Source organism: Lithobates pipiens, unplaced genomic scaffold (assembly GCF_037356315.1).
Source record: "Lithobates pipiens isolate NorthernLeopardFrog02 unplaced genomic scaffold, aLitPip1_a1.2 Scaffold_28, whole genome shotgun sequence".
NCBI classification, from domain to species: Eukaryota; Metazoa; Chordata; class Amphibia; order Anura; family Ranidae; genus Lithobates; species Lithobates pipiens.
This window is the reverse complement of record NW_027507789.1, coordinates 29,710,390-29,735,303: the sequence shown is the minus strand read 5'-3', so window position 1 is coordinate 29,735,303 and position 24,914 is coordinate 29,710,390. Positions and strand designations below refer to the sequence as shown.

At 41.0% G+C, this 24,914-nt stretch overlaps 1 protein-coding gene across 2 annotated transcripts in view; it reads right to left on the bottom strand.

The window, feature by feature from the left end:
- Positions 1 to 9,052, bottom strand: part of MYH7B (myosin heavy chain 7B) — a 78,409-nt gene extending 69,357 nt beyond the window's left edge. For both annotated transcript variants that reach the window (XM_077458984.1, XM_077458983.1), the window contains exons 1-2: positions 8,936 to 9,052; positions 297 to 459 (exon numbers count right to left, since the gene is read on the bottom strand). In XM_077458984.1, the coding sequence (XP_077315110.1) occupies positions 297 to 396 (100 nt within the window). In that variant the 5' untranslated portion in view covers positions 397 to 459; positions 8,936 to 9,052. The remainder of the gene's footprint in view (positions 1 to 296; positions 460 to 8,935) is intronic.
- Positions 9,053 to 24,914: the final 15,862 nt, after the last annotated feature.

Below are 24,914 nucleotides of genomic sequence, written 5' to 3'. Positions count from 1 at the left end.
AAAACTTCTCCGTCTGTAAATACTGGTTGACTGGCTGTAATGTTGATCCACTGACCTTTATACTTTCAGAATCATTTATTCGAAATAAGATAAGGAGGCACAAGACAGCCAGTGAAGTGGTATGTTCAGGAGGAGAGGCCAGCAATGAAAGGTTCCAAACTAGCCTTCAGTAGAAATTCCTTTTAAGATTCTTATGTAAAAATATCACTCTCAGTAGCTGGTCCCTGCATTTTACACCTTTTCGCTAAATAAATTTACAGTATCCTCGCACTTATCTAGCTGTGTCTCACACTTACCATCAAAAGGGATGTTGTGAAGCTTCATAAGTTCACTGTCACTTTTCCGCAAGTAGTCAGCAGCCTCCCCAAACTCGGACATATCCAGGAGAGAAGACATGATGGAAGACAAACCGAGATGAAAAAGGGCCAGAAACAGAAATATCCAGAATGCTCCTCACCCCTAAAAAAGAAGAGGGAATTATTACACCATTATTATATAATGCAGGATATATCTCAGCTTGTTTATACAGTCAAGAAGAGGGGTTCCCTAGTCCTATATCATTTCTATTGCCCTGATACAGAAGGGAGAGTGTTGTCACCCTAGACCAGAAGTGTGTTACTGATAGGATTGCCAGGTGAAAATAATGGAAAGAAAGCCTGAAAAATTAAAGTGAATGCAGCCACCACATCTAAGGACTGGGAAGCTGCGATGTATTACATATTTTTTTAGTATCAGATATGTTTGAATGCTTCAAGTCAGGGGTCTCTAAATGTTCTAAACAAAGGGCCAGATTACTTTCCTTAAGACTTTAGGGGACCAGACTTTGGCAAGTGGGAGTAGAAACTGTGCTGGCATCATTGGGAGTAAATAAGGCCTCATCTTTGGTATAAGGGGAGAATAGTGCCCCATCGCTGGTATCATTAGGAGGGATTGTTCCCCATCATTGGTGTAATTGGGTGGAATAGTGCCCCATTGTTGGTGTTATTGGGAGGAATAGTGACCCATCATTGGTGTCGTTGGGAGGAATAGTGCCCCATTGTTGGTGTAATTGGAAGGAATAGTACCCCATCATTAGTGTCACTGGAAGGAATTGTGCCCCAATAGTTTGCGTCATTGGGAGGAACTGTGCCCTATCATCTGTGTCTTTGGGAGGAATTGTGCCCCATCGTTAATGTAAGTGGAAGGAATAGTGCCCCATCATTGGTGTCATTGGAAGGAATTTTGTGCCATTGCTTGGAGTCATTGGATGGAATAGTGCCCAAAGGGCAAGCAAAGGGCCGGAGTTTGGAAACCACTGCTTTAGGTGATTGTAGCTATATTAGTGCACATTTAATGTAATCCAGACCTATACTGACTTCTAAAAAGTTCATAAAAGACTAAGGCTGGCCATACACTAGTAGATTTTTTTACTGAACATTTGTACATTTATACAAATATTTGCACAAAAATTCTCATATGTACATTCAACATGACGTTCATCATTCAAAATCCAATATTGCAATGAATAGACTTTACCAAACAAAAAACGAATTCATTGTTAAAATTTGTTCCATTTTGTTCAATTTTCTCATCACTGAGGTCAAAAAGCAGATATCAACTTGACCCCACTGACGATCAGAAAGTTGAGCGAACATTCTGAAAATGACAATTTTTTAACAAAATTCTACTAGTTCATGGCCATCATAAAACTTGTTTTTGTCAAGCCGTTACACCAGAAGCAGCACCTCCGATACTGAAGCTGCTGAAACCTCTAGAGCCTGCAGCTGTTGGTTCAGAGTTAAAGGCAACACTGTAAGTGTCTTAGTAATCCAACACAATAAAAACATTTCTTTAAAACAGCAAGACGCTGGGGACACATACATGACCTCAGCTCCTTGACATGTTCCTGATTGTGTAACCCAATCCCACACTTGTCAGGGAAGCCAAGCTCAGCCCTGAGGTTAAACTCATTGTTTATGTCCACTATACCGTGTGCCCTGACCTTGTCCTCTGTGCTCACAAGGCAGCTACACTGTGCCCTGTGCAATCACATAACAGGTGTTGACTACCCCCAATCCTAATTATATACATTATTACATGGTATGCCCCAAACAGGTCAAGACAATAACCTTTTACTGAAGATTAGGGCTATACCTTAAACTGGACTTATCAATAAAAAACACACTCTATATTAGAAAGGGCACATGACAGCATCACCAAATCAAATTATAATTTTTAGTGTAAAAATATCTTGATATACATAAAAGCACAAGTGCAGCTGTTTTTTTTAGGGGATTGTGCTGGTTTTATCTCTAGTCTGGCCCTGGCCTGCATTCAAGGTGGAGCGTTCTAGTTTGGGTTCATCATAAAAGAACTGCTGCTTATGCCCTGCATTGGCAAAGATCACATGGTCTTCCAAGTGCACTGTGTATGTTTTAGGTCATTAGAAACTGAGGTGCTTTTTATGCCATTCACCTTGCTAGAGCACTCTCCTGGTGTAGAGACAAACAATGGCTTGATCATAAACAATCTTCCACAGATATTCCCCTACAATGTCTATCCTGGCTTGAACCTTCCAGTTTGCACATCCTCAGTGGCCATCCCCTTATAAGAACTATTCTGGGGTCTTGCAACTGTGCAAAGAGGCCGTGATCTCAGACTCTACCTTCTCTCGATTATAACCAGTGATTGACAACCCTACTTTTCTGCCAGGGTCAACAGATGTGAGGTTCAAGTAACTTATACTTTGTAGCGTTTTTCGACTTTGCAATTTATTGTTTGGTAGGGAGATAAAAGCTCCATCTGTCATTCTGGAGCTGTTTTGTTGGCAGTTTAGCCACCTTCTTACCACCCTATCTCGTCAAAGAATTAACGATACCTATAAACTAGCCGACCTGCTGAATCTTTTGGGGTAATCACCATCAAGGGACCCACAGATATAACAGGATCATTTTTCACAATCCTGTCAAAATTATACATTTCTGAATGCCCACAAGATACCACCACCTTGTTTTATCATCCTTAGGTGGATTCATCTTGGGCAAAACAACTAGTTTTAGGTAACCAAATCCGATTGAACTTGTTCTGCGATGTTGAAAACATTCCGTAACTTATACAAGCCAATTCTTCAGTTCTAATGAGTGTCAGAACATCCTCAACATTAAAGAACAAGTCTAGTTAAATTTTACTAACTACTACTAGATATAACACAACCTGGATGAATGAGAACCTTCGCAGACACTCAGGCAAACCGTTTTCATTAGGGATTTTTTTTTTACTAAACAACCTCTATGTTCTTCAAAGAAGACACCATCATCAAGGTGCCTACACAGGGTTAAACATATGAGATTGTGCATGTTTAAGCCATGATTCATTTACAGCAAATTCCTGCAGCAGTTGAATCTTCCAACCATTGTCTGTGTATAGGCCTTAAAGTCAACAAATAAGTAAATAAATAATAAGGCAATAAAGAGTTCTTCTTCCTAAAGTGCTAATATCTGAACGTAATGACTCAAAGCAGCCAATCAAAATCCATACTGTACTGGTCTGGTGTCAGCAAGTAGATTCTGATTCGTTGTTATGGGTAAGTACACTTAAAGTGGTTGTAAACCCTTACAGACCACTTTTACCTACAGGTAAGCCTAGATTAAGGCTTACCTGTAGGTGCAAGAAATATCTCCTAAACCTACACAGTTTAGGAGATATTTGCAAAAGACAGGCACCGCTGTCTATGGCGGCGCATGCGCCTTGGACAGTGGCGCGCAGGCGCACTGAGCGTGCTGCTGCTAATGGCGATCAAAACCATTTATAATTTTCCTTCCACTTCACAATTATGTACCACTTTGTGTTGGTCTATCACATAGAATCCTAATAAAATACATTTACGTTCTTGGTTGTAACATGACAAAATGAGGAAAATTTCAAAGGGGTTTGAATACTTTTTCAAGGCTCTGTATTTATTGAACAAGACCATTTGAGTGGTCAGCAAAACTCAAGGACATACAAATTGGTATGGAGACCTTGCAGCACCTTGACGGTAATTTAGATGTTTTAGATAGCCTTCCCCTTCGCCCAATAGAAGGGTGCAGCCATTTTTTGGTTTGTCTTTCATGGATTAACTGCACAAAAAAATAAATATGTGAAATACCTCGTTGGATAATTCCAAAACATATTCAGATCTGTGAACCTTTCCTAACACATTCCTAATGCATCTCCACGCACCTTGCCAACACGCATTGTGGCTAAGCACAATAAACTGTACTGTGTCCTGTGCTGCCTTTCAAAAAAAAAAGTACATGCACGTTTTTCTGGTGCATTTTCAAGCCCTACAGAGTCCATTTAAATGAAGGGGCTACCCTAACACACACACACACACACACACACGAATGTGCCAAGCATAGGTTTGCGCAGCCTATTGCATTAGGATGGGCACCCCAAAGCTCAAACACACACTGGACAGCGACTGAATGGGAAGTGCTTTGTGCTGAGCTTCCTGTTCATTCACAAACTAAAGCCTAGTTTACTAGGCTTCAGTTATGAATGAACACATTGAGTATGTTCACTGTGTTCATTTAGAAAAGGAAGGGGTTGGTAAATGACATATTTACTAGCCCCTTCCCACACTTTCCATTCTGGGAGCGCAACACGGGGGGGAGCCCTGGCAATAGGGGAAATCGGCACCGCATGCAGTGATTAGGGTGTGCCTTGGCACACCTGGCAAAACCCCAGAGCATGCCTATGGTGCTAAGTAACCCACTTTGGCGCTCTTTGTGTTAATGCACCACAAAGGTGTGAATTTTGACTCAAAGATTAGTTGCCCCGGTGTGCTAAGGAGCTGCTTGCGGCAGCCTGATGACCTGACTTTTCTGCTAGAGATAAGCAACACAGTTAGGGCACCGCCCTGCCCCCAACCTGTGATTTGATACCGAAGGTAAAGCAGCATAACTGATTGGGAAATCTTTTTGCTGGGCATATATGAATGCAAGTACAATCCTCCCTTCTGCCAGTGCCCTGTACATGGTGCTAAGGCTGGCCATACATGGTTGAATTTCGAAATAATTTTCTATTGAAAATCAGAAAATCTGTGCATTTTGTGATGCGACGGTGCCACCATTGATTTCGAAATTCCAAGCCTTCAATTTCACCTCATGTTGCTATAGAAAAGAATTTTCGTGGCTAGGAATCTTCTGTTCTTTCTGGGAATTTTCTTTTCTTGCACATGCGTAATTATTTTCCGATTACATTTTTCACACGATTCTGATTAGAAAATAGTTTGTTTTTCAAAAAATTTCCAACATGTCCGATTATTCAAATTCGATGGCCGCACGAAAATCGGCTGTTGCTGCAGCCCACTAATGGTGCGAAATACGAACGAAAATTCTTAGATAAGATTTTCGAAAGAAAATTCTTTTGAAATTCGACCCATATGGCCTGCCTTAAGAAAGCTGAAATCAGATAGTATATTACTTTTAAGGCAGGCCATACATGGGTCGAATTCTTAGAATTTTCGTTCGTATTTTGCACCATTAGTAGGCAACAGCCGATTTTCGTGTGGCCATCGAATTTGAGTAATCGGACATGTTGGAATTTTTTGGAAAAACAAAAAATTTTCTAATCAATGATGGGAGAATTGTGTGAGAAATTTGATCGGAAAAAGAAATGCGCAAGAAAAGATAATTCCCGTAAAGAAAAGAAGTTTCCCAGCCATGAAAATTATTTTCTGTAGCATCATGAGATGAAACTGAAGGCTTGGTTTGCCAAATTTTTCTAAATCAATGGTGGCACCAACGGATCACAAAATGCACAAATTATCTGATTTTCAAAAGAAAATTCTTTTGAAATTCGACCATGTATGGCCAGCCTTAATGATTTTTTAATAACAACATTACTTCATTAATTGATGTTTTTTAAAAAAAACCTGCCTCAAGTTTAGCTTTATGTAACCTTTAGCTGCTCGAAGAATGATACCACCTAACAAAATACATGGTAGACTACCCACCCGGTTGTTCCAAGTACTGTAAGGCTCAAAGTAGCTGACAATTTGCAGTTCATGGAATGCCACCCCTTGTGATTATATTTAGTATATTGTATATTTAGTATATGACATTTAGATGAAGGCACTGGAACTACCTGGGAAAAACAGGCTTAATTTAAAACTTTCATTCCAACACATCCAAATTGCCGCTGATGAATACTGATTGATGTTCATGTATAAAAAAAAAAAAAAAATTATATTTAATAATATATTTGTATTTTTGTTGGAATTATTTTCAACTGGAGCTTAACTGCTACAACCAAATGGTGTTCTCCCTAATGAACAGAATGACAATTTTATTAATATGCCAGTCCTGCAAGAACCCTTAAAAGCTAATAAGATTCTATCTTTTGGCAATCTGGCTATAATAAGTTGATTTATTTATTTTTTTGTGTAGAATTTGTAGTATTTTTTTTTTGTGTGTATTATTTGTAGTATTTTTATGTGCATACTTTTGAACACACTTGTGATTATTCCTATTCCCTTAGCTAAGATTTATAGCGCTGCATGGTTTAGTTTCTCACTTTGATATAGTATTGTGTCATCAGCTGTTTTCCTCTTTTCTTTCAGAATAAGTTTTGGCGATAGCGCTGAAAATTTCCCCTTTTTTTCTTTATAATAAGTTGATAAAAAATAAAAAATAGTTGGCGATGCCTCCTTTCTATTGACTAAAGGCCTAAATTTGTTTACAACTTTATAACCAAAAAATGTGAATAAAATATATCCTAAAACAAATAAAATAATAATAATAAAAAAAAATACTGGGTGTGCTTGGTTAAAAATAATGCACATTTTTTTGTCAAAGTTGTATGATAGTTCCAAAGTTATGAAAAAAATAAATGTAAAAGCTCTTACAACAAATATAAGTCACCTACATTCTTGATTTTGCAAGCAGCTAAAATAATCAGCACCAACATTTATTAGAATATACCATTACCATAACGGAAGTATTTTGCAGATTACAATAATTGCTGTAATTTTTTTTAGATTGTAAACATTGGAATATATTATTATTATAAAAGGGATCTGAAAAAAAAAATCCATAATAAAAATAATGATTTAGGAGCATTTATTAGAACTGAAACATTTATTGCCATAGCTGAAGTATTTTGCAGATTATATTAATTGCTGTTGATTTGTTTTAGATTGTAAACATTGACTATATTATATTATAAAAAGGATCTGAAAAAAAAAAAACTATAATAATAATATAAATAATGATTTAGGCGCAAGTAACTTGCATAGACATAAATAACTAGGAAAATGTAATTGCAATAGACTGCCAGGAAGTGTTACATAATATTACATCTAAGCAGGGGAGGCTGTGCAAGGGTATGGACACACTTGTGGCGTTCCAGGGTGGCTTGTTTATTTATCTTTGCAAAAAGATATAAAAAGTGGTAGAAAGAAACAGTTCTCTATTGCGGAATACAACCATTTTTTATACTTACTGATTCCACTGTCTGCTTTCCCTATACATTTTCATAAAAAAAAAAAATAGAATTTTCTGTATTTTAAATATTCTGTAACTTTATACAGAATTGATTTATATAACAATATAATTTATATAAAAATATAAACATTAAAAAAACACCACTGACAAGTGATAATTATCCCTACAAAGCTATATGTTGCAAACAAACTATCTTTGCTAAATATTCAGGGAACAAAATACGAATAGTTATGAAAGCAAAATTTAAATCTAAACTTCAATTAGTTAAAAATGTATTGTCTGTATAAAATATAAAAAAATAAAAAAATAAGTTATACAATAAAACAGTTATACAATAAAAAAAATAAGTTAGATTAGTTAAAAATGAATTGTCTGTATAAAATAAAAAAAATAAAAAAATAAGTTATACAATAAAAAAAGTTATACAATAAAAAAAAATAAGTTAGATTAGTTAAAAATGAATTGTCTGTATAAAATATAAAAAATAAAAAATAAAGTTATACAATAAAAAAGTTATACAATAAAAAAAAAAAAGTTATACAATTCTAAATACTAAGATAATTTAAAATGTTGTTAAACAAAATGTTGTTAAAAATGTAAAAGACAAAAACAGACACACAACATGGCCAGTTATTAGGCATAATTAGATTGTAAGCTCTCATGAGCAAAGCCCTCCTTACCCCTATCCTGTATAATTATCAATTTATTAACAATAATAATAATAATAATCAGAATGGAATGCAAAAAAACAATTGTGTGTGTAAGATCAAAAAATTTGGCGTGCATCTTAGAGCGAACAGCCTAGAAAAAAAAATGATTTCTGATTGGTTGCTATGGATCAGTACACATCCCGCTCTTCCTACCGTGGTTAAATAAATGTTTGAAAAGTATTTACTGGGGTTACGTGGGGCAAGGGTACAAATTATTACAAATAGAAAGCCGCAGAACACAAACCAGTTATATTCATATAAGAAAGGGATAAAAGAGAGCCTGGTTCTTGTTGCAACTTGTGATGGAATATAAAACAGGCCGGTCCCTTGTTAGTACCTACTTTGAGAAAAAAAAAAAAAAATCACACATTCCATGCACACATATTTACTGTAATTCATTTGTCTTGGGTACTATCTTGGCATGCTACAAAAGCGGTTATAAAATGTTTTTGAAATTGATACTTTTTTTTCTCAATTAAATGCTGGAAGAAAAGAGCGGAACTTAAAATAAATCTAAAAAAAAAAATAAAAAAATAAAAAAAATGTTTGCATTTTAGTTGTTCAGCTTTGAAAAACCAGGAGCTAAAAAACGTTCAGACACAGAGAAGCAAGACGTAGAAAAATTCCTGCAAATCCAGGACAGTAGGCACCTACGTAAAAAAAAAAAAGTGCACTAACTGAGTTTTCTCAGTCAGCGGCGGCAATGCCATTATTCCAGGGGTTAGTACATAGCACACAGACAAGCACACTGCTACCAACCTTGGCTACAGGACGGAGAGGCTGTGCCTGAGATACACTGAAGTCTCTTTTTATTGTGTGGCTGAAGGTCACTGTAGAGGGCAGATATGTGAGAAATTCCCATGTGTCAGATACATACAGCTCCATTGGCCCCCTCAGCCCAGACCGACACAAAAGGCAAACTCCCGACCTTATCGCTGCTTAGGAGGTTATTTTTACCTCACAAATTGTTGGTTGGAGGGGGGGGGGGACACTTCACCAGAGCCACCAGCAATGACTGACTGCTACGTGCCTCCGTGTATGTCGGACGCCCATGCAGGCTCATTTGGCAATATACGCTTTTTTAGCCATAAATGTATTGTGGCCTAATGTACAGCTAATGTGTGTTAATGATCTGCAAATTCCAGTCATTAAAGTGAAGCTTTATCCCCCCAAAAATTGTGCCTATGAAAGGAACTTTTACATTCCTCAGAGACAAAGATCATCATAAAACAAAAAAAAACAAAATTACCTCAGTGAGATTACAATCTCTGTCACGTTTTTCATGGCGGTCTGTGTCACTGTTGGGGCAATTTTCCCTCACTTTCTGTCAGGCTGCTGCGATGGAAAGTGAGGAGAATTTTCTCAAAGATCTTTTCTTTTTTAGCCAGGTCTGGAAGTTTTATAACCCCTGTCAAGTTTTGATTGCTGTCTGTGTCCCTATTAAGGACATTTCTCCTCACGTTCTGTCATGTCACTGGAACAGGAAGTGAGGTCAAATGTCTCAACCATGGAGGAAAACTGTAATCCTGAAGACCACTCTATTCAGCAGAATGGGTAAGGCCGGCCATACACAGAGAGAACCTCTTTACTGCAACCACGGGTTGCTGAAAATAAATTTGTTTGATTCCCCCAGACAGACAGTGTTGATGCTGGAATCCTCCCTGCTTGGCCATTGTCTTCTCCCCTCAGGAGGGAAGGTGGAGGAAGCCATCTCCGCTGGGAAAAGACAGTGATTGACGCTTGCGGCTATAGCAGCCACTAGCTATAATTGCAAGAGTATCTGGCAGGCTGGTTGTACCCAAGCTGATCGATCAACTTGGTACCTTCAGCCTGCCCATAATGGTTTGAATCGTGGCCGCCAGTTCCTGCTGAAATGTGTATGGGCCTAAGTGTCTCAAACAAAAGTGAATGTAAAAAGGAGCATTCACACAGGCGTTGAAAATAGTTTTTACACTTCCTGGCCGTCTATCAACGCCGCTTAAAATTGTTAACAGATGGAGGGGCTCACATTGCAGTGTTAGGGTTCCATCAAGGCAAAAGTAGCGCTGCCTCCAGGGTTCAGCAGACATAGGGGATTCCCAACCACTTCCATTCACTTCTATTAAAATGTACCACATGCGTGCTGTAAACGCATCGATGGCATTCACAGTGCATTTAAGGTGCGGTTGCAAAGTGTCAAAAGTGATAATTTTATCTTTGTACAAATCTTAAAATGAAGGCCTCTTGAGCCCCTTAGGTAAAGAGAGCTTTGACTGATGGGAGCATGGCCAGGTATGGGATAAGGTGGCTGAGTGGTCACCAAAGATGGGTTGTTGGGGGGGTGGGCTGGGCCTGAGCTCTGTAAAAGTTATGTCCCAGGGAATTCTGGGTCTTTCAGGAAACGTGGTTGAGGCGGTTGAGGACTGTCGCCTGGCGCAATATGAATGCCTGTGCAATGCATGTTAAAGAGCCCCCTGGAAGTTTTAGGCCTCATTCACACGGGCTCTGAAAATAGGCATTTGGGTCATGTTTTTTACTGCTTCCTAAACGTATATTAATGCCACCCAAAATTGTTAAAATAGGGAGCAGATGGAGGTGTTCACATTGCAGCATTAACAGTGCTTTGCTGTGAGGAAAAAATAACGCTGCCTGCAAAGTTGACACTTTGCAGCTGCCTTCATTCATTACTATTGAAACGTACCACAAGCGCTCCATAAAAACACTGTAAATGCGCCTATGGCGTTTACAGTGCTTTTCAGGTGCGGTTACAAAGCATCAAAAATGATAATTTCCCATTTTAGCCTTGTAAGGGCTCTTTCACACTTGCGTTAAATTTTAAAGCAGCCTAAAAGCATATTAACACCCCCGTCACACTGATTGCGTCGTTAAAATCATATTAATTTCAGTGCGGCTTCAGTTGCCACTTGGAAGACATCTGTGCGACTTCATACACAAATGTCTATGCAAGTCGCAACCTGAACTTGCAAAAAGTAGTGCAGGAGCTACTTTCAAAATCATTTTGACAGCTTCCAATGTGGACAATAGGATGCGACTTGTCATGGGGCCTAACTAACCTGTCTTCCTTAGGTTATGATACCGTCTCAGGTGAACTGAGTTGTGGGCTGTTGGAAGGAGGGAGGGTAGGGGGTGTTTTTCTGACTTTTTTCTGACTTTTAGACAGAAGACTATGGGGGTTATTTACTAAAGGAAAATGCACTTTGCACTGCAAGTGCACTTGGAAATGAACTATAAGTGCTCTTGGAATTAAAGTCACTGTAAATCCGAGGGGGACATGTAAGGAAAATAAAAAACAACACTTTAGGTTGAGCATGATTGGATGATAAAATCAGCAGAGCTTCCACTCATTTCAGATCTACCCCTTAGATTTAGAGCGACTGCACTTCCAAGTGCACTTGCAGTGCAAAGTGGAGTTGTCTTTCGTAAATAACCCCCTATGTTAGTACGGTTGTTATCTGTATTTTTCGACCATGTTGGAGTGGCTTGATGTTGTGTCAAGGCCACTCTCCAGTACTGTATGTCTTTCATAAAATGTTATAAAAATTATTTAAAAAAAATATATTTTTTTTTTTCTGGTGGAACTTTAAGGCTAGAATGCAATGCCTGCCGGAAAGAGCCTTCAGGCAATGTTCACACTGGCTTTAAGAGCCCTTTCTCACCGAGCTGTGGGTGGCATCGGCAGTAAAGTGGCGCTATTTTTATTGCTGCTTTACCATCATTTTAGTGGCGGTATTTCGCCGCTAGGGGGGGGTTTACCTCCCCGCTAGCGGCCGAGAAAGGGTTAAAACCAACCGCGAATCGCTGCTGCAGCGGCGCTTTGCCAGTGGTATAGCCTCGCTGCCCCACTGATTTCAATGGGCTCGTTCACAGCTCCAAAGATGCTGCTAGCAGGACTTTTTTTACCGTCCTGCTAGTGCATCACTCCAGTGTGAAAGCCCTCAGGGCTTTCACATTGGAGACACAGCAGTGGCTGTTTCAGGGTGCTTTTTTCAGGTGTTATTTTTTGCGCTGTAGCGCTTGCAAAGCCAGTGTGAAAGTGGTCTAAAAGCAGGAGTTTGGGATGCAATTCTAACTCTCCTGAAACACCTAGTAAAGCAGTCTGCAACTAATACTATGGACAGCACACAGTGCTGTTAACATTATTAAACCGTGACGCGCTTGCATCGCGTTGCATTACTGCGCTTCAAAAATGAAGCTGTAGAGTTTGGAAGGAGTTGAAACTACTCTTGTTCAAGTCACCATAAACACAGTGGTATGTGTTTGCAGCGTTTGTGGCGCGTTTGCAGGGAGCTAGGCCTTGTTTACAGCCTTGTTTACAGTAAAACCTAGGTATCTGGGGTGCATTTTTAATGCTCATCAAACTTATGTCAAAAGCACATAGGGCGTTTGGGGAGCGTTTTTAACACGCCTTTAAAGAGCGTTAAATGTGACACAAGCTCAACAAACAATTCACATTAACGTTATAGGTGTGTTTGTTAATCGTCAGTATTTTGAGCAAGTGTGAACAAGGCCTCAATGCGTGCCTCATGTAAAGGCCATGTTTACCCGCATGGGGATGCAAAGATGGTCTATGCATATCCGCACAAACCGTTCCATTGTTGTCAATTGAGATGCAGCTGCTGCAAGGACATAGCCACTGTTCCCAATAAGACATCCGTGTCCCCAAAAACACTCCCTGACTGTGTTCAGGGCCGTGCACCCACATCTACAGAGATTCCATATTAGGAGCAGTAGTTGCAGTGGTGGCTGGTACTCAAAATTTTTGGGGGGGCAAAAAAATCATCAATTGCAGCCACTGTGCCCATCAAACGCTGACACTGTGCCATCAAACGCTGCTACTGTGCCTTCAAACGCTGCCACTGTTCCCTCAAATGCTGCCACTGTGCCCTCAAATGCTGCCACTGTGCCCATTGAAAGCTGCCACTGTGCCACCAAACGCTGCCACTGTGCCCTCAAATGCTGACACTGTGCCATCGAAAGCTGCCACTGTGCCCATCAAATGCTGCCACTGTGCCCTCAAACACTCACTGTGCCCATCAAACGCTGCCACTGTGCCATCAATTGCAGCCACTCTGCCAAATGCTGCCACTGTGCCCATTAAACGCTGCCACTGTGCCATCAAACGCTTCCACTGTGCCATCACATGCTGCCACTGTGCCATCACATGCTGCCACTGTACCCATCAAACGCTGCCACTGTACCCATCAAACGCTGTCACTGTGCAATCAAACGCTGTCAGTGTGCTCATCATATGCTGCCAGTGTGCCCATCAAATGCTGCCAGTGTGCTCATCAAATGCTGCCCGTGTGCCCATCATATGCTGCCAGTGTGCCCATCAAATGCTGCCAGTGTGCCCTTGAATGCCTCCACTTACCTTGTCTTGGTGGGACAAGGCTGACGGCGACAAGCGGTGTCTTTCATGCGCCTCCTGCCGTCCTCATCTCCTGTCCTCTCCTCCAGATAGGCGTCCAATAGCGACGCCTGTCGTTTCAGCCAATCAGGTGACCGGTAACAGACCCGAGCACCTGATTGTCGGAGAGGCGGTTTAGTGTTAGGAAAGTGAATATTCATTTGCTTTTCTAACACAGCTGAGTGAGCCAAGGCCGTCTTTTCCAATGGGCACGTTGGGCAGTTGCCCGGGGTCCTCACTTGCCTGGGGGGCCCCACCTGCCCAGCAACCAGGGGCGTCGGGAGGGAATGGGTCCCCAAAAAGCCCTGGGTCTTGTATTTCTCATGTAGAATTATTAGCCGCTTGTGTAAGCATCCAGTGATTGGTGGGCAAGCCGGGGGTGTGCGGCTGCAGTGAGAGTGGAGCTGTCAAATCTAAGCACTGATGTCGAGGATGGGTGCCCCCTCACAGTTATAATCACTCCCTAGGACACACTTAACCTCCTAGTGGTTAACCCCTTCACTGCCAGTGTCATTTACACAGTAATCAATGCATTTTTATAGCACTGATCGCTGTATAAATGACAATGGTCCCGAAATAGTGTCAAAAGTGTCCGATCTGTCAGCCATAATGTTGCAGTCCCGATAAAAATTGCAGATCGCCACCATTACTAATAAAAATTATTAAAAATAAAAATGCCATAAAACTATCCCCTATTTTGAAGACGCTATGAATTTTGCGCAAACCAATCAATATACGCTTATTGCGATTTTTTTACCAAAAATATGTAGAAGAATACATATCGGCCTAAACTTAGGGAAAAATTTTTAATTTTTTTTATATATATTTTTGGTGGATATTTATTATAGCAAAAAGTAAAAAATATTGCGTTTTTTTCCAAATTGATGCTCTTTTTTCCAGGCCGTCTGCGGAAGGTAACACCTTGACAGGAGCGTCTTCTGATAAGAAGAGTCGCCATGCAAGTTCACTGCAGTTAGCTAAAGAAGTAAAAAGACAAACTGGGGTGATTGTTTCCCGTGACAGCCTACACGGCAGAGGAATGGCATGCATGGGTGTTGTCCACGAAGGAAGCCTTTCCTTAAGCCCATGCACAAAAAAGCCTGCCTAGAATTTGCCAGGGTCCATGCTGAAAAAGAAGAAGACTACTGGGACTCTGTACTCTGGAGTGATGGGACCAAGATAAATGTTTTTGAAACTGATGGCTTCAAAACTTTATTGGCGTCGCAAAGGTGAGGAGTACAAAGAAAAATGCATGGTGCCTACAAATGAGACATGGTGGTGGCAGTGTCCTTCTGTGGTGCTGCATGAGTGCTGCTGGTGCCGGGGAGCTGCATTCCATTGATGCTATCATGAATTCACAGATGTACTGCTCTATATTGAAAGAGAAGATGCTACCATTACTCTGTGCCCTTGGTCTTCATGCACTTTTCCAACATTACAATCATCCAAAACACACATCTAAGGCCTGTTGCATTTCCGAAGAGCAGGGTGAAAGTGATTCAGTGGCCAAGTATGTCTCTTAATTTTAAACCAATCACATACCTATGGGCAATTCTGAGGAGACAAGTTGAGCATCTATCATTTCCATAAAGGTCAGATTTGTGGAGAGCACAACTAATAGTTGTCCTGTGGACAGATTCTCCCACCTGAGCTGTGGATCTCTGCAGCTCCTCCAGAGTTACCATGGGCCTCTTGGCTGCTTCTCTGATTAATGCTCTCCTTCCCCGGCCTATCAGTATAGGTGGACGGCCATGTCTTAGTAGGTTTGCAGTTGTGCCATACTCTTTCCATTTTCGAATGATGGATTGAACAGTGCTCCGTGAAATGTTCAAAGCTTGGGATATTTTTTTCTGATCTAACCCTGCATTAAACTTCTCCGCCACTTTATCCCTGACCTGTCTGATGTGTTGCTTGGCCTTCCAGATGCTGTTTGTTCAATACGGTTCTCTAATAAACTCAGAGGGCTTCACAGAACAGCTGTATTTATACTGAGATTAAATTACACACAGGTGGACTCTATTTACTAATTAGGTGACTTCTAAAGGCAATTGGTTCCACTAGATTTTGGTTAGGGGTATCAGAGTAAAGGGGGTTGAATACAAATACACACCACACTTTTCACATATTTATTAGTAAAAAACGTTTTTGGTTGTAACATGACAAAATGTGCAAAATTTCAAGGGGCATGAAGACTTTTTCAAGGCACTGTGTGTGTGTTTATATATATATATATATATATATATATATATATATATATATATATATATATATATATATATATATATATACACACACACACACACATACACAGTTGTGTGAAAAAGTATTTGCCCCCTTCCTGATTTTTTTTCTGCATATTTCTCACACTTAAATTATTCAGATCAAACCAATTTCAATATTACACAAAGATAACCCGAGTACATCCAAGATACAATTTTTTAATTATTATTAAATTTTTTTAAGGAAATAAAGCTGTTCAAACCTGCATGGCCCTATGTGAAAAAGTAATTGCATCCTCCCATGCTGAATCATGAATGAACTGTGAGTAACCACAATTTTTTGGAAAGCTAAGGTAAATTTCATTTGCCACACCCAGGCCTGATTACTGCCAGACCTGTTGAATCAAGAAATCACATAAACAGAAGCTGTCTGACAAAGTGAAACATGCTAATAGATCACAAAAAGCCACACATCGTGCCACAATCTAAAAAAATTCAAGAACAGATTAGAAACAAAGTAATGTACATGTATCAGTCTAGGAAGGGTTTCAAATCCATTTCTAATGCTTTGGAACTCCAGTGAACCACTGGGAGAGCCATTATCCACAAATTGAGATAATTTGGAACAGTGGTGAACCTTCCTAGGTGTGGCCGCCCTACAAAAGTTACTCCATGAGCAGGACGACGACTCATGCAAGAGGTCATAAAAGAGCAACATCTAAAGAACTGCAGGCCTCACTTGCCTCAGGTAAAATCAGTGTTCATGATTCAACAATAACAAAAAGACTGGTCAAAAATGGTATCCATGGGAGAGTTCCAAAAGCCACTGCTGACAAAAAAGAACACAAAGGTCATCTCACATTTAACAAAAAACATCTTGATTATCCCCAAGACTTTTAGGCAAATATTCTGTGGACTGATGAGACAAAAATTTTACTTTTTGGAAGGTGTGCATGCCATTACATCTGGCATAAAACTAATACAGCATTTCATAACAAGAACATCATACCAACAGTCAGACATGGTGGTGGTAGCGTGATAGTCTGGGGCTGCTTTGCACCTTCAGGACCCAGACGACTTACCATAATTGATGGAACCATGAATTCTGAGCTCTACCAGAAAATTCTAAAGGCGAATGTCCGGCCATCAGTTCATGACCTCAAGCTCAAGTGCACTTGAGTTATACAGCAGGAAAATGATCCGAAACACAACAGCAAGTCCACCTACAAATGGTTCAAACAAAGCAAAAGTTAGGTTTTGGAGTGGCCTATTCAAAGCCCGGACCTAAATCCAATTGAGATGCTGTATCATGATCTTACACAGACCATTTATGCTGGAAAACCCTCCAATGTGGCTGAATTAAAACAATTCTGCAAAGAAGAGTGGGCCAAAATTGCTTCACAGCAATGTGAGACTCATTGCCAGTTATCGCAAACTCTTGATTGCAGTTTTTGCCGCCAAGGGTGGCACAACCAGTTATTAGGTTTCGGGGGCAATTACTTTTTCACATAAAGCCAGGCAGGTTTGGACAGCTTTTTTGCCTTAATAAATGAAGCCATCATTTAAAAATGGCATTTTGTATTTACTCGGGCTATCTTTGTGTAATAATAAAATGTGTTTGATGATCTGAGTCATTTAACCGGTTTCCGACCAGCTCACGCCGATGTACGTCTACAGAATGACACAGCTGGGCAAATGGGCGTACCTGTACGTCCCTTTAAATTTACAGCCGTGCCATCGCGTGCGCGCCGGCCGGGACCTCCGTGAGTCGGGCCTAGAATACCTGCGATCGTCTCACGGAGAGGAAGAACGGGGAGATGCTAATGTAAACAAGCATCTCCCCATTCTGCCTAGTGACAGTGTCACTGATCTCTGCTCCCTGTGATTGGGAGCAGAGATCAGTGACGTGTCACATGGAGCCACGCCCCCCACAGTTAGAATCACTCCCCAGGACATACTTAACCCCTACACTGCCCCCTAGTGGTTAACCCCTTCACTGCCAGTGTCATTTACACAGGAATCAGTGCATTTGTATAGCACTGATTGCTGTATAAATGACAATGGTCCTAAAAATGTGTCAAAAATGTCTGATGTGTCCCTCATAATGTTACAGTCACGATAAAAATCGCTGATTGCCGCCATTACTAGTAAAAAAAAAAAATTATTAATAAAAATGCCATAAAACTATCCCCTATTTTATAAACGCTATAACTTTTGCACAAACCAATCAATAAACGCTTATTGCGTTTTTTTTTTTTACCAAAAATATGAAGAATACGTATCGGCCTAAACTGAGGAAAAACTATTTTTTTATATATTTTTGGGGGATCTTTATAATCGAAATTGTCCCTCTTTTTGTTTATAGCGCAAAAAATAAAAACCGTAGGCGTGATCAAATACCACCAAAAGAAAGCTCTATTTGTGGGAAAAATGGATATCAATTTTGTTTGGAAGACACGTCGCACGACCGCACAATTGTCAGTTAAAGCGACGCAGTGCCGAATCGCAAAAAGTGCTCTAGTCTTTGGCCAGCAAAATGTTCTGGGGCTTAAGTGGTTAAGTGTTACAAATATGCAAAAAAAAATAAAAATCAGAAAGGGGGCAAATACTCACACAACTGCGCAGACATACATACAGTATATACAGTATATGTAAATATATATATGTAAACACATACACACACATGCAGTCTATATTTATATACCTACAGTATATATACAAGGAGGTAGCCATTTTCACCAGTTTCTTATTTAGTATTTTGTGCAGTGACTGTGCTTTATTGTTCCTCTTTTTCAGTGCAATTCTAGTCAAGTGTGACTAACTGAAAACAGTACCCTGAAATGTTATCTCTGCAGTTGCCAATCTGGTAGATGAAGAGACTGAAATGAAATACAGATAGTCACAGCAACAATTTCAAGCTGCCTATAGAGTCCTATGTATAAACATGCCCAAAGAAACAACTAAAAAGGTAAGATATATTTATGGTTCATGCACACTATATTCGTTTAGATGCCTTTTCTCTTTACTAAAGAAAAACAGCAGAAAAAAAAAAAGATGTGGTAAAAGCTGCATTTTTGAATGCGCATTTCTGCATGCTTGACATTGATGCATTCTATTGGGCAGAATATAAATTTATTCTGGCCATTAGAATGTATTAACATGCGACTGCTTTTATCAGCCCAAGTGCTCCTCTTCAGAACATACAAGGGATTTTTTTTTCTGCTAGTAGCCTCCCTGGCGATATGATTATGTCAGATTTTTGCGTCTCAAAAGCGGTACAATTGTTTTGCATAGAAATTTGGCATTTTATATTGTAGGCCTGTAATTCTTAGCAATAACTCACTTAAATCTGTCCAAACCAGAGTCTAGTGGAAATCCCGGGTATGATAAAGTTTGAAACACAAAATTGTAAATTATAATATAATAAATAACTATAAATAATTATAAAAAAATATATATAATAATAATAAAATTTGGTTCCCCACGATTCACTATCGCTCAATTCTGCAAGTGCTCTAATTTACTATCACTGTTTTCTAGCTGGTCTAAAACCACTTTTGACGTAAAGGGACACTTTTTGGTTGCTATGGATAATCTCAAGCTTCCAGGCAGAAAGAACAGTATATATATATATATAAACAAAAGAGTTGTGAAATAATTTACATTACATACAGTAATGTAATCTGTAAGATTACACTGTACTGTATGTATTAAGAATTTTCTAATTTTTTAATTTGCCGCCAGGCTCCGCCCCCGGGCATCATGGCGCATGCAGGGAACGGATCCCGACACACAGAGGCTTTGGGCGGAGGACAGAGCCCACGGACACAGCGGGAGGACATCGCAGGATCCTGGGGACAAGGAAAGTATACCGCACCAGGAACCTGCAATGCAATCCCGAGTGTGGCTTGGGGTTACCGCTAATGGTACTGAAATTTAACCCCGAGCCACACTCAGGAAAACCGCCAGGGAGGTTAAACTCTCCTGTTTCTAAAACAGCTATGTGTGCATAGTTAACATGGTGGGGCATTTAGAGGCAGAGAAAAAAAAAAAAAAAAGGTTGAACGCCTGTAAAACAGGTGTTTTTAAGCTGCAGTGTTCATGAGGCTGTAGAGTTATTTTAGGTATGCTGTGTGAATGGGAACACTTAAAGAGTAACTTCACTTTTGTTGAGAAAAAAACATTCCTCTCTGGGTGATCTGTGTACAGGGATTTTAACAAACTTTGTTGCAGATTCCTACCTTTTGTTATTCTGAAGAAATCCCTGTGTGTTTGTCTGTGTCCATGTGGAAAGTGAATCTAATGGGAGCGGTTTCATAATTATCAACCAGCTGCTGCACCTGCAGGGCTCTAATAAGGCCAGCTGCTGGGTCTGCATCCCTTTAGATGTGATTTCCTATTGGGAGTATTTTTTTTTTTATCTATTTTTTTTCCTACTAAAGTGGAGTGACCCTTTAAAGAAATGTTCTGGATCTTTTTAAACTACTGCTACATCAAAAGGAAGGATCACTATACCCTGTCTGTGTCCACCTTTAATCTGTTAAATATACATCCACCCAACGTGCTAAGCCAAGTCAGCACACATTTGATTTACAGCACATTATACAGGGGCCTGCAAGGGCCTCTTGCAGTTCTTAATTAGAAGCGTAATGTCTACATTCCTGGCAATCCTCCTCGGTGCTGTCTTTAAGTGCCTTTGAAGAGGACCAAGCGGCACATGTTTAACCCCATCATGACTCTTTGTAATCTCACTGCAACTGTGGCAACATGCACATGTGGTTGAGTTCAGCTGTTGCCACTCCGACTTTGGATATATATATATATATATATATATATATATATATATATATATATACGTATATACTAGCAAAGCCCACATGATAATGCACACTCATCTATACAGGAGACTGAAAATATTTGGCAAAAATGTACTGATCAAAGTAATTTACAGTTTTGAGTAAACATTATTGACTCTTAAAAGAAGTTCACTTATGCAACATGATATGAATAAAAACACAATAACTCAATAATACAGTAGCTCAAACATGAGAAATTCCATATTTTAGAATTGTGGTGTTGAGAGTCCTGACCTCAAGCCCAATGAAATGCTGGTACATGATCTGAAGTAGGCCTTTTAAGCAAGGCAACTAAAAAACATACATCGGCTACCCACCCCCCCCCCCCCCCCCATCCAATGCGTCGGCCTCCCTGATCTATATGCAGGGCGCCGGACGCATAGATTCCAATGGGGGGGGGGGTTTAAGCATGTGATTAGAGCCAGAAGCTCTAATAGGCTTCAAAGAAGGGTGGGCTTGGGGCGCAGAGCACTGTGCTCCAAGCCGACCCAGTTGTATGAGAATAGTGAATAAATATTCACTATTTTCACACTGATTCTCCTCATGGGGCCAATCAGGAAGTGAGTCTGAAATTTGTTTTATGATTGGCCAAAAGGAGAAGCATTCCAATTGGCCGCCGAGGAGGAGCGAGAAGGAGGGAAGAGATGGAAGCTGCTATGATGCCTGTAGAGGAGAGCAGGGGAAGGGGGAGCCAACCGTGATGCCTGAGGAGGAGAGCAGGGGAAGCCCTCCGTGATGCCTGCGGAGGAGAGCAGGAGAAGGAGAAGCTGCCCGTGATGCCTGTGATGCCAAGGAGGAGGGCAGGGGAAGGAGAAGCCACCCTGTGATGCCAGTGATGCCTGCGGAGGAGAGCAGGGGAAGGGGAAGCTGCCCGTGATGCCTGTGATGCCAAGGAGGAGAGCAGGTGAAGGAGAAGCTGCCCGTGATGCCAAGGAGGAGAGCAGGGGAAGAACAAGCTGCCCGCGATGCCTGTGATGCCAAGGAGGAGAGCAGGTGAAGGAGAATCTGCCCGGGATGCCTGTGATGCCAAGGGGGAGAGCAGGTGAAGGAGAATCTGCCCGTGATGCCTGTGATGCCAAGGAGGAGAGCAGGGGAAGGACAAGCTGCCTGTGATGCCAAGGAGGAGAGCAGGTGAAGGAGAATCTGCCCGTGATGCCTGTGATGTCAAGGAGGAGAGCAGGTGAAGGACAAGCTGACCGTGATGCCTGTGATGCCAAGGGGGAGAGCAGGTGAAGGAGAATCTGCCCGTGATGCCTGTGATGCCAAGGAGGAGAGCAGGGGAAGGACAAGCTGCCTGCAATGCCTGTGATGCCAAGGAGGAGAGCAGGGGAAGGACAAGCTGCCTGCAATGCCTGTGATGCCAAGGAGGAGAGCAGGGGAAGGAGAAGCCTCCACCCATCAGTGGGTAAAGTGCTGCCCGCCATAGATGGGGCAAGTGCTCCAGTGCTCCTGATGACCCGACTGACTGGACTGGGGGTGGGGGGATGCACTGTTTGCCACCCCCTCCCCCAAAAAGAAAAAAATGCACCACCAGCCGCCACTGTTTGAGATAATATCAGGAGAAAATAAATAAATCAAACTGATCTATTCACGTCTCCAAGTTACACATGTTGATTTTAGCCCTCACAACCCAACAAGATTATAGACATTATTATGGTAATAAGAGGAAGACCACTCTTTGGGTTGTTTTTCTTGTAAGGTGACTACAAGTCATTTTCAAACATAAATGTTGACCAGCGTTTTCCATTAATGACTAAACCACTGATTGAAAAAAATATATGGAAATATAAAATGGGGAGATTTGTTTATTGAATTATCTGTAGCCAAAGCATTGTTTGGTTTTGGATAGAGTTGGGAAAGCTCAAATTTTCTGAACCACTTGCCGACCATTTACAGTACGTACCGTAATTGGTCTTCAAGTGATTGTACCAGCATGATGCCTGTAGCTGCAAGCATCATCCCGGTACCGTTTTTATTTAGAGCCAGTGGTCGGTTCTCTTGTAATGGCAATCAGCTAACTAGCCACTCGATTACTATTACAAGCAGCAGCTTGCTCAGGTGCTCTCCCGGTGGGATGGACCCGAGCTACCAGTCAGCATGTCCACCAGCTAGTCGGACACCCAAACGAAGTTAGGATCGGCTGTGATCAGGTTTGCGCTATGGTAACCAGGAAGTGATGTCATTTTCAAAAAATCTAAATCATTCAAAAACACTGATCTTGTGCAGAGAAGGGATTTGGGGTTTTATTGACCCCAGATCCCTCCATAAAGAGTATCTATCACATGCCTGTTGCTGTCACAAGGATTTTTCATTCATTGTGACAGCAATAAAAGTGAGTAAAAAAAAAAATGAAAGCACCAGTTTAAAAAATATAAATAAATTAAGAAAAAAAACAAAAACATTTTTTAAGTGCCCCCCATCCCCCCATGCTCTTGCGCAAATGCAAACACGCGTGTCGATCTCGCATGCATGCAAACAAATGAGGTATATCCGTGAATGTCAGATCATGGGCATTCATTCTAGCACCAGACCTCCTGTGTAAATCTGATGTAGTAACCTGTAAAGGCTTTTAAAGCGTTGTCTATGCATAGTAACATTTAAGTTTTTTGTTGTGGCAATTTTAAAGCGTGACATGTTTGGTATCTACTTACTCGGCGTAAAATCACCTTTTAATTTATTCTGAAACGGTGAACAAACCCTTCAAAGTGGGCATGGGTATTAAGGATTCCTACCACCATCTTCAGCAATGGGGATTTGTTTTGGTCGTCTTATGCCACGTACACACGATCGGAATTCTCGTTGGAAAAAGCTCTGATGGTTTTCCCGATGGAATTCCGACAGAATTCCGCTCAAGCTGTCTTGCCTACACGCGGTCACACCAAATTTCCGATCGTTTAGAACGCGGTGAGGTACAACACGTATGACGGGACTAGAAAAAGGAAGTTCAATATCCAGTAGCTAATAGCTTCCGTCTCGTAGTTGAATCTGAGCATGCGTGACTTTTGGCGTGTCAGAATTGCATACACACGATCGGAATTTCTGATAGAAAGTTCTTCCGAGAACATGCTATCAATTTTTGGCTGGCGGAAATTCGGACAGCTAAATTCCGATGGAGCATACACACGGTCGCATTTTCCGATGAAAAGCTCTCATCTGTCTTTTTCTGGCCGGAATTCCGATTGTGTGTAGGCGGCATCAGACTTATTATTGATAGCCTGGTCAGAATCAAGGTGTGGATAAGGACTCTTCTGGGGATGACGCGGCCAGTTGTCAATCACTATTCCCAACAGTGTGAGAATTAGGTTAGGAGTGGAGAAGGTGTATGTCATTAGGGATATGAACTGAAAGAACATTGTAAGCTTTTCACAGCTCCACCATATGTGCTTTTGGGATTCAATATGACCACATTCTGTCCCGTATAGTAAGGAGTGACAAGAAGAAATTGCCCCTTATGTTTTATCATGGTGACCACTGGGTTGGGAATATTATAATTGTTTGAGATTAGATCTATGTCTGTCACCTGCTCTAAGGGCTCATAAATGTAATTGTATATCAGTCTCATCGGAGACATTTGTTCTACATAATGTTGGAGCTTGTGTTGGCCTAAAGCAACCTGCTGGAACAGTCCTTTTGTAAAAAAAAAAAAAAAAAAAAAGATAATACCCTAAGGGGGGTTTACTAATAGTAGAGAGTACAAAATCTGCTGTAGCTGTGCATGGTAGCCAATCAGCTTCTAACTTCAGCTTGTTCAATTAAGCTTTCACAAAAAAACTAGAAGCTGATTGGTCTCTATGCAGAGCTACACCACTACTGCGTTAGCGGTAGGGTTGCCACCTGTCCGGGATTCACCCGGACAGTTCGGGTTTGGAATCATGCATCCAGGTTTCAGACTGCCTGAAACCCGGACACATTATTCAGACCAGACTATGGCTTCCAGATGCATCTGAATGAGAGGTGCTGACTTTCAATGGGTGAGTGAGCTCACCATCCATCCCTGTCTGTGACTGAAGTCTCCCTCCTTCTCTCTCCTGCCTCTTAGTGAGTACACTAATTCAGGGTTCTCAGAGCACCCCTTACATCAGAGTTCCCCTTTATACCAGAGGCCCTAGTGTTCTCCCTTACATCAGAGTCCTCTCCGTACATCAGAGTTCTCAGTGCTCCCCCTTAAATCAGGGTCCTCTCCATACAGCAGAGTTCTCAGTGTTCTCCCTTACATCAGGGTCCTCTCCGTACATCAGAGTTCTCAGTGTTCCCCC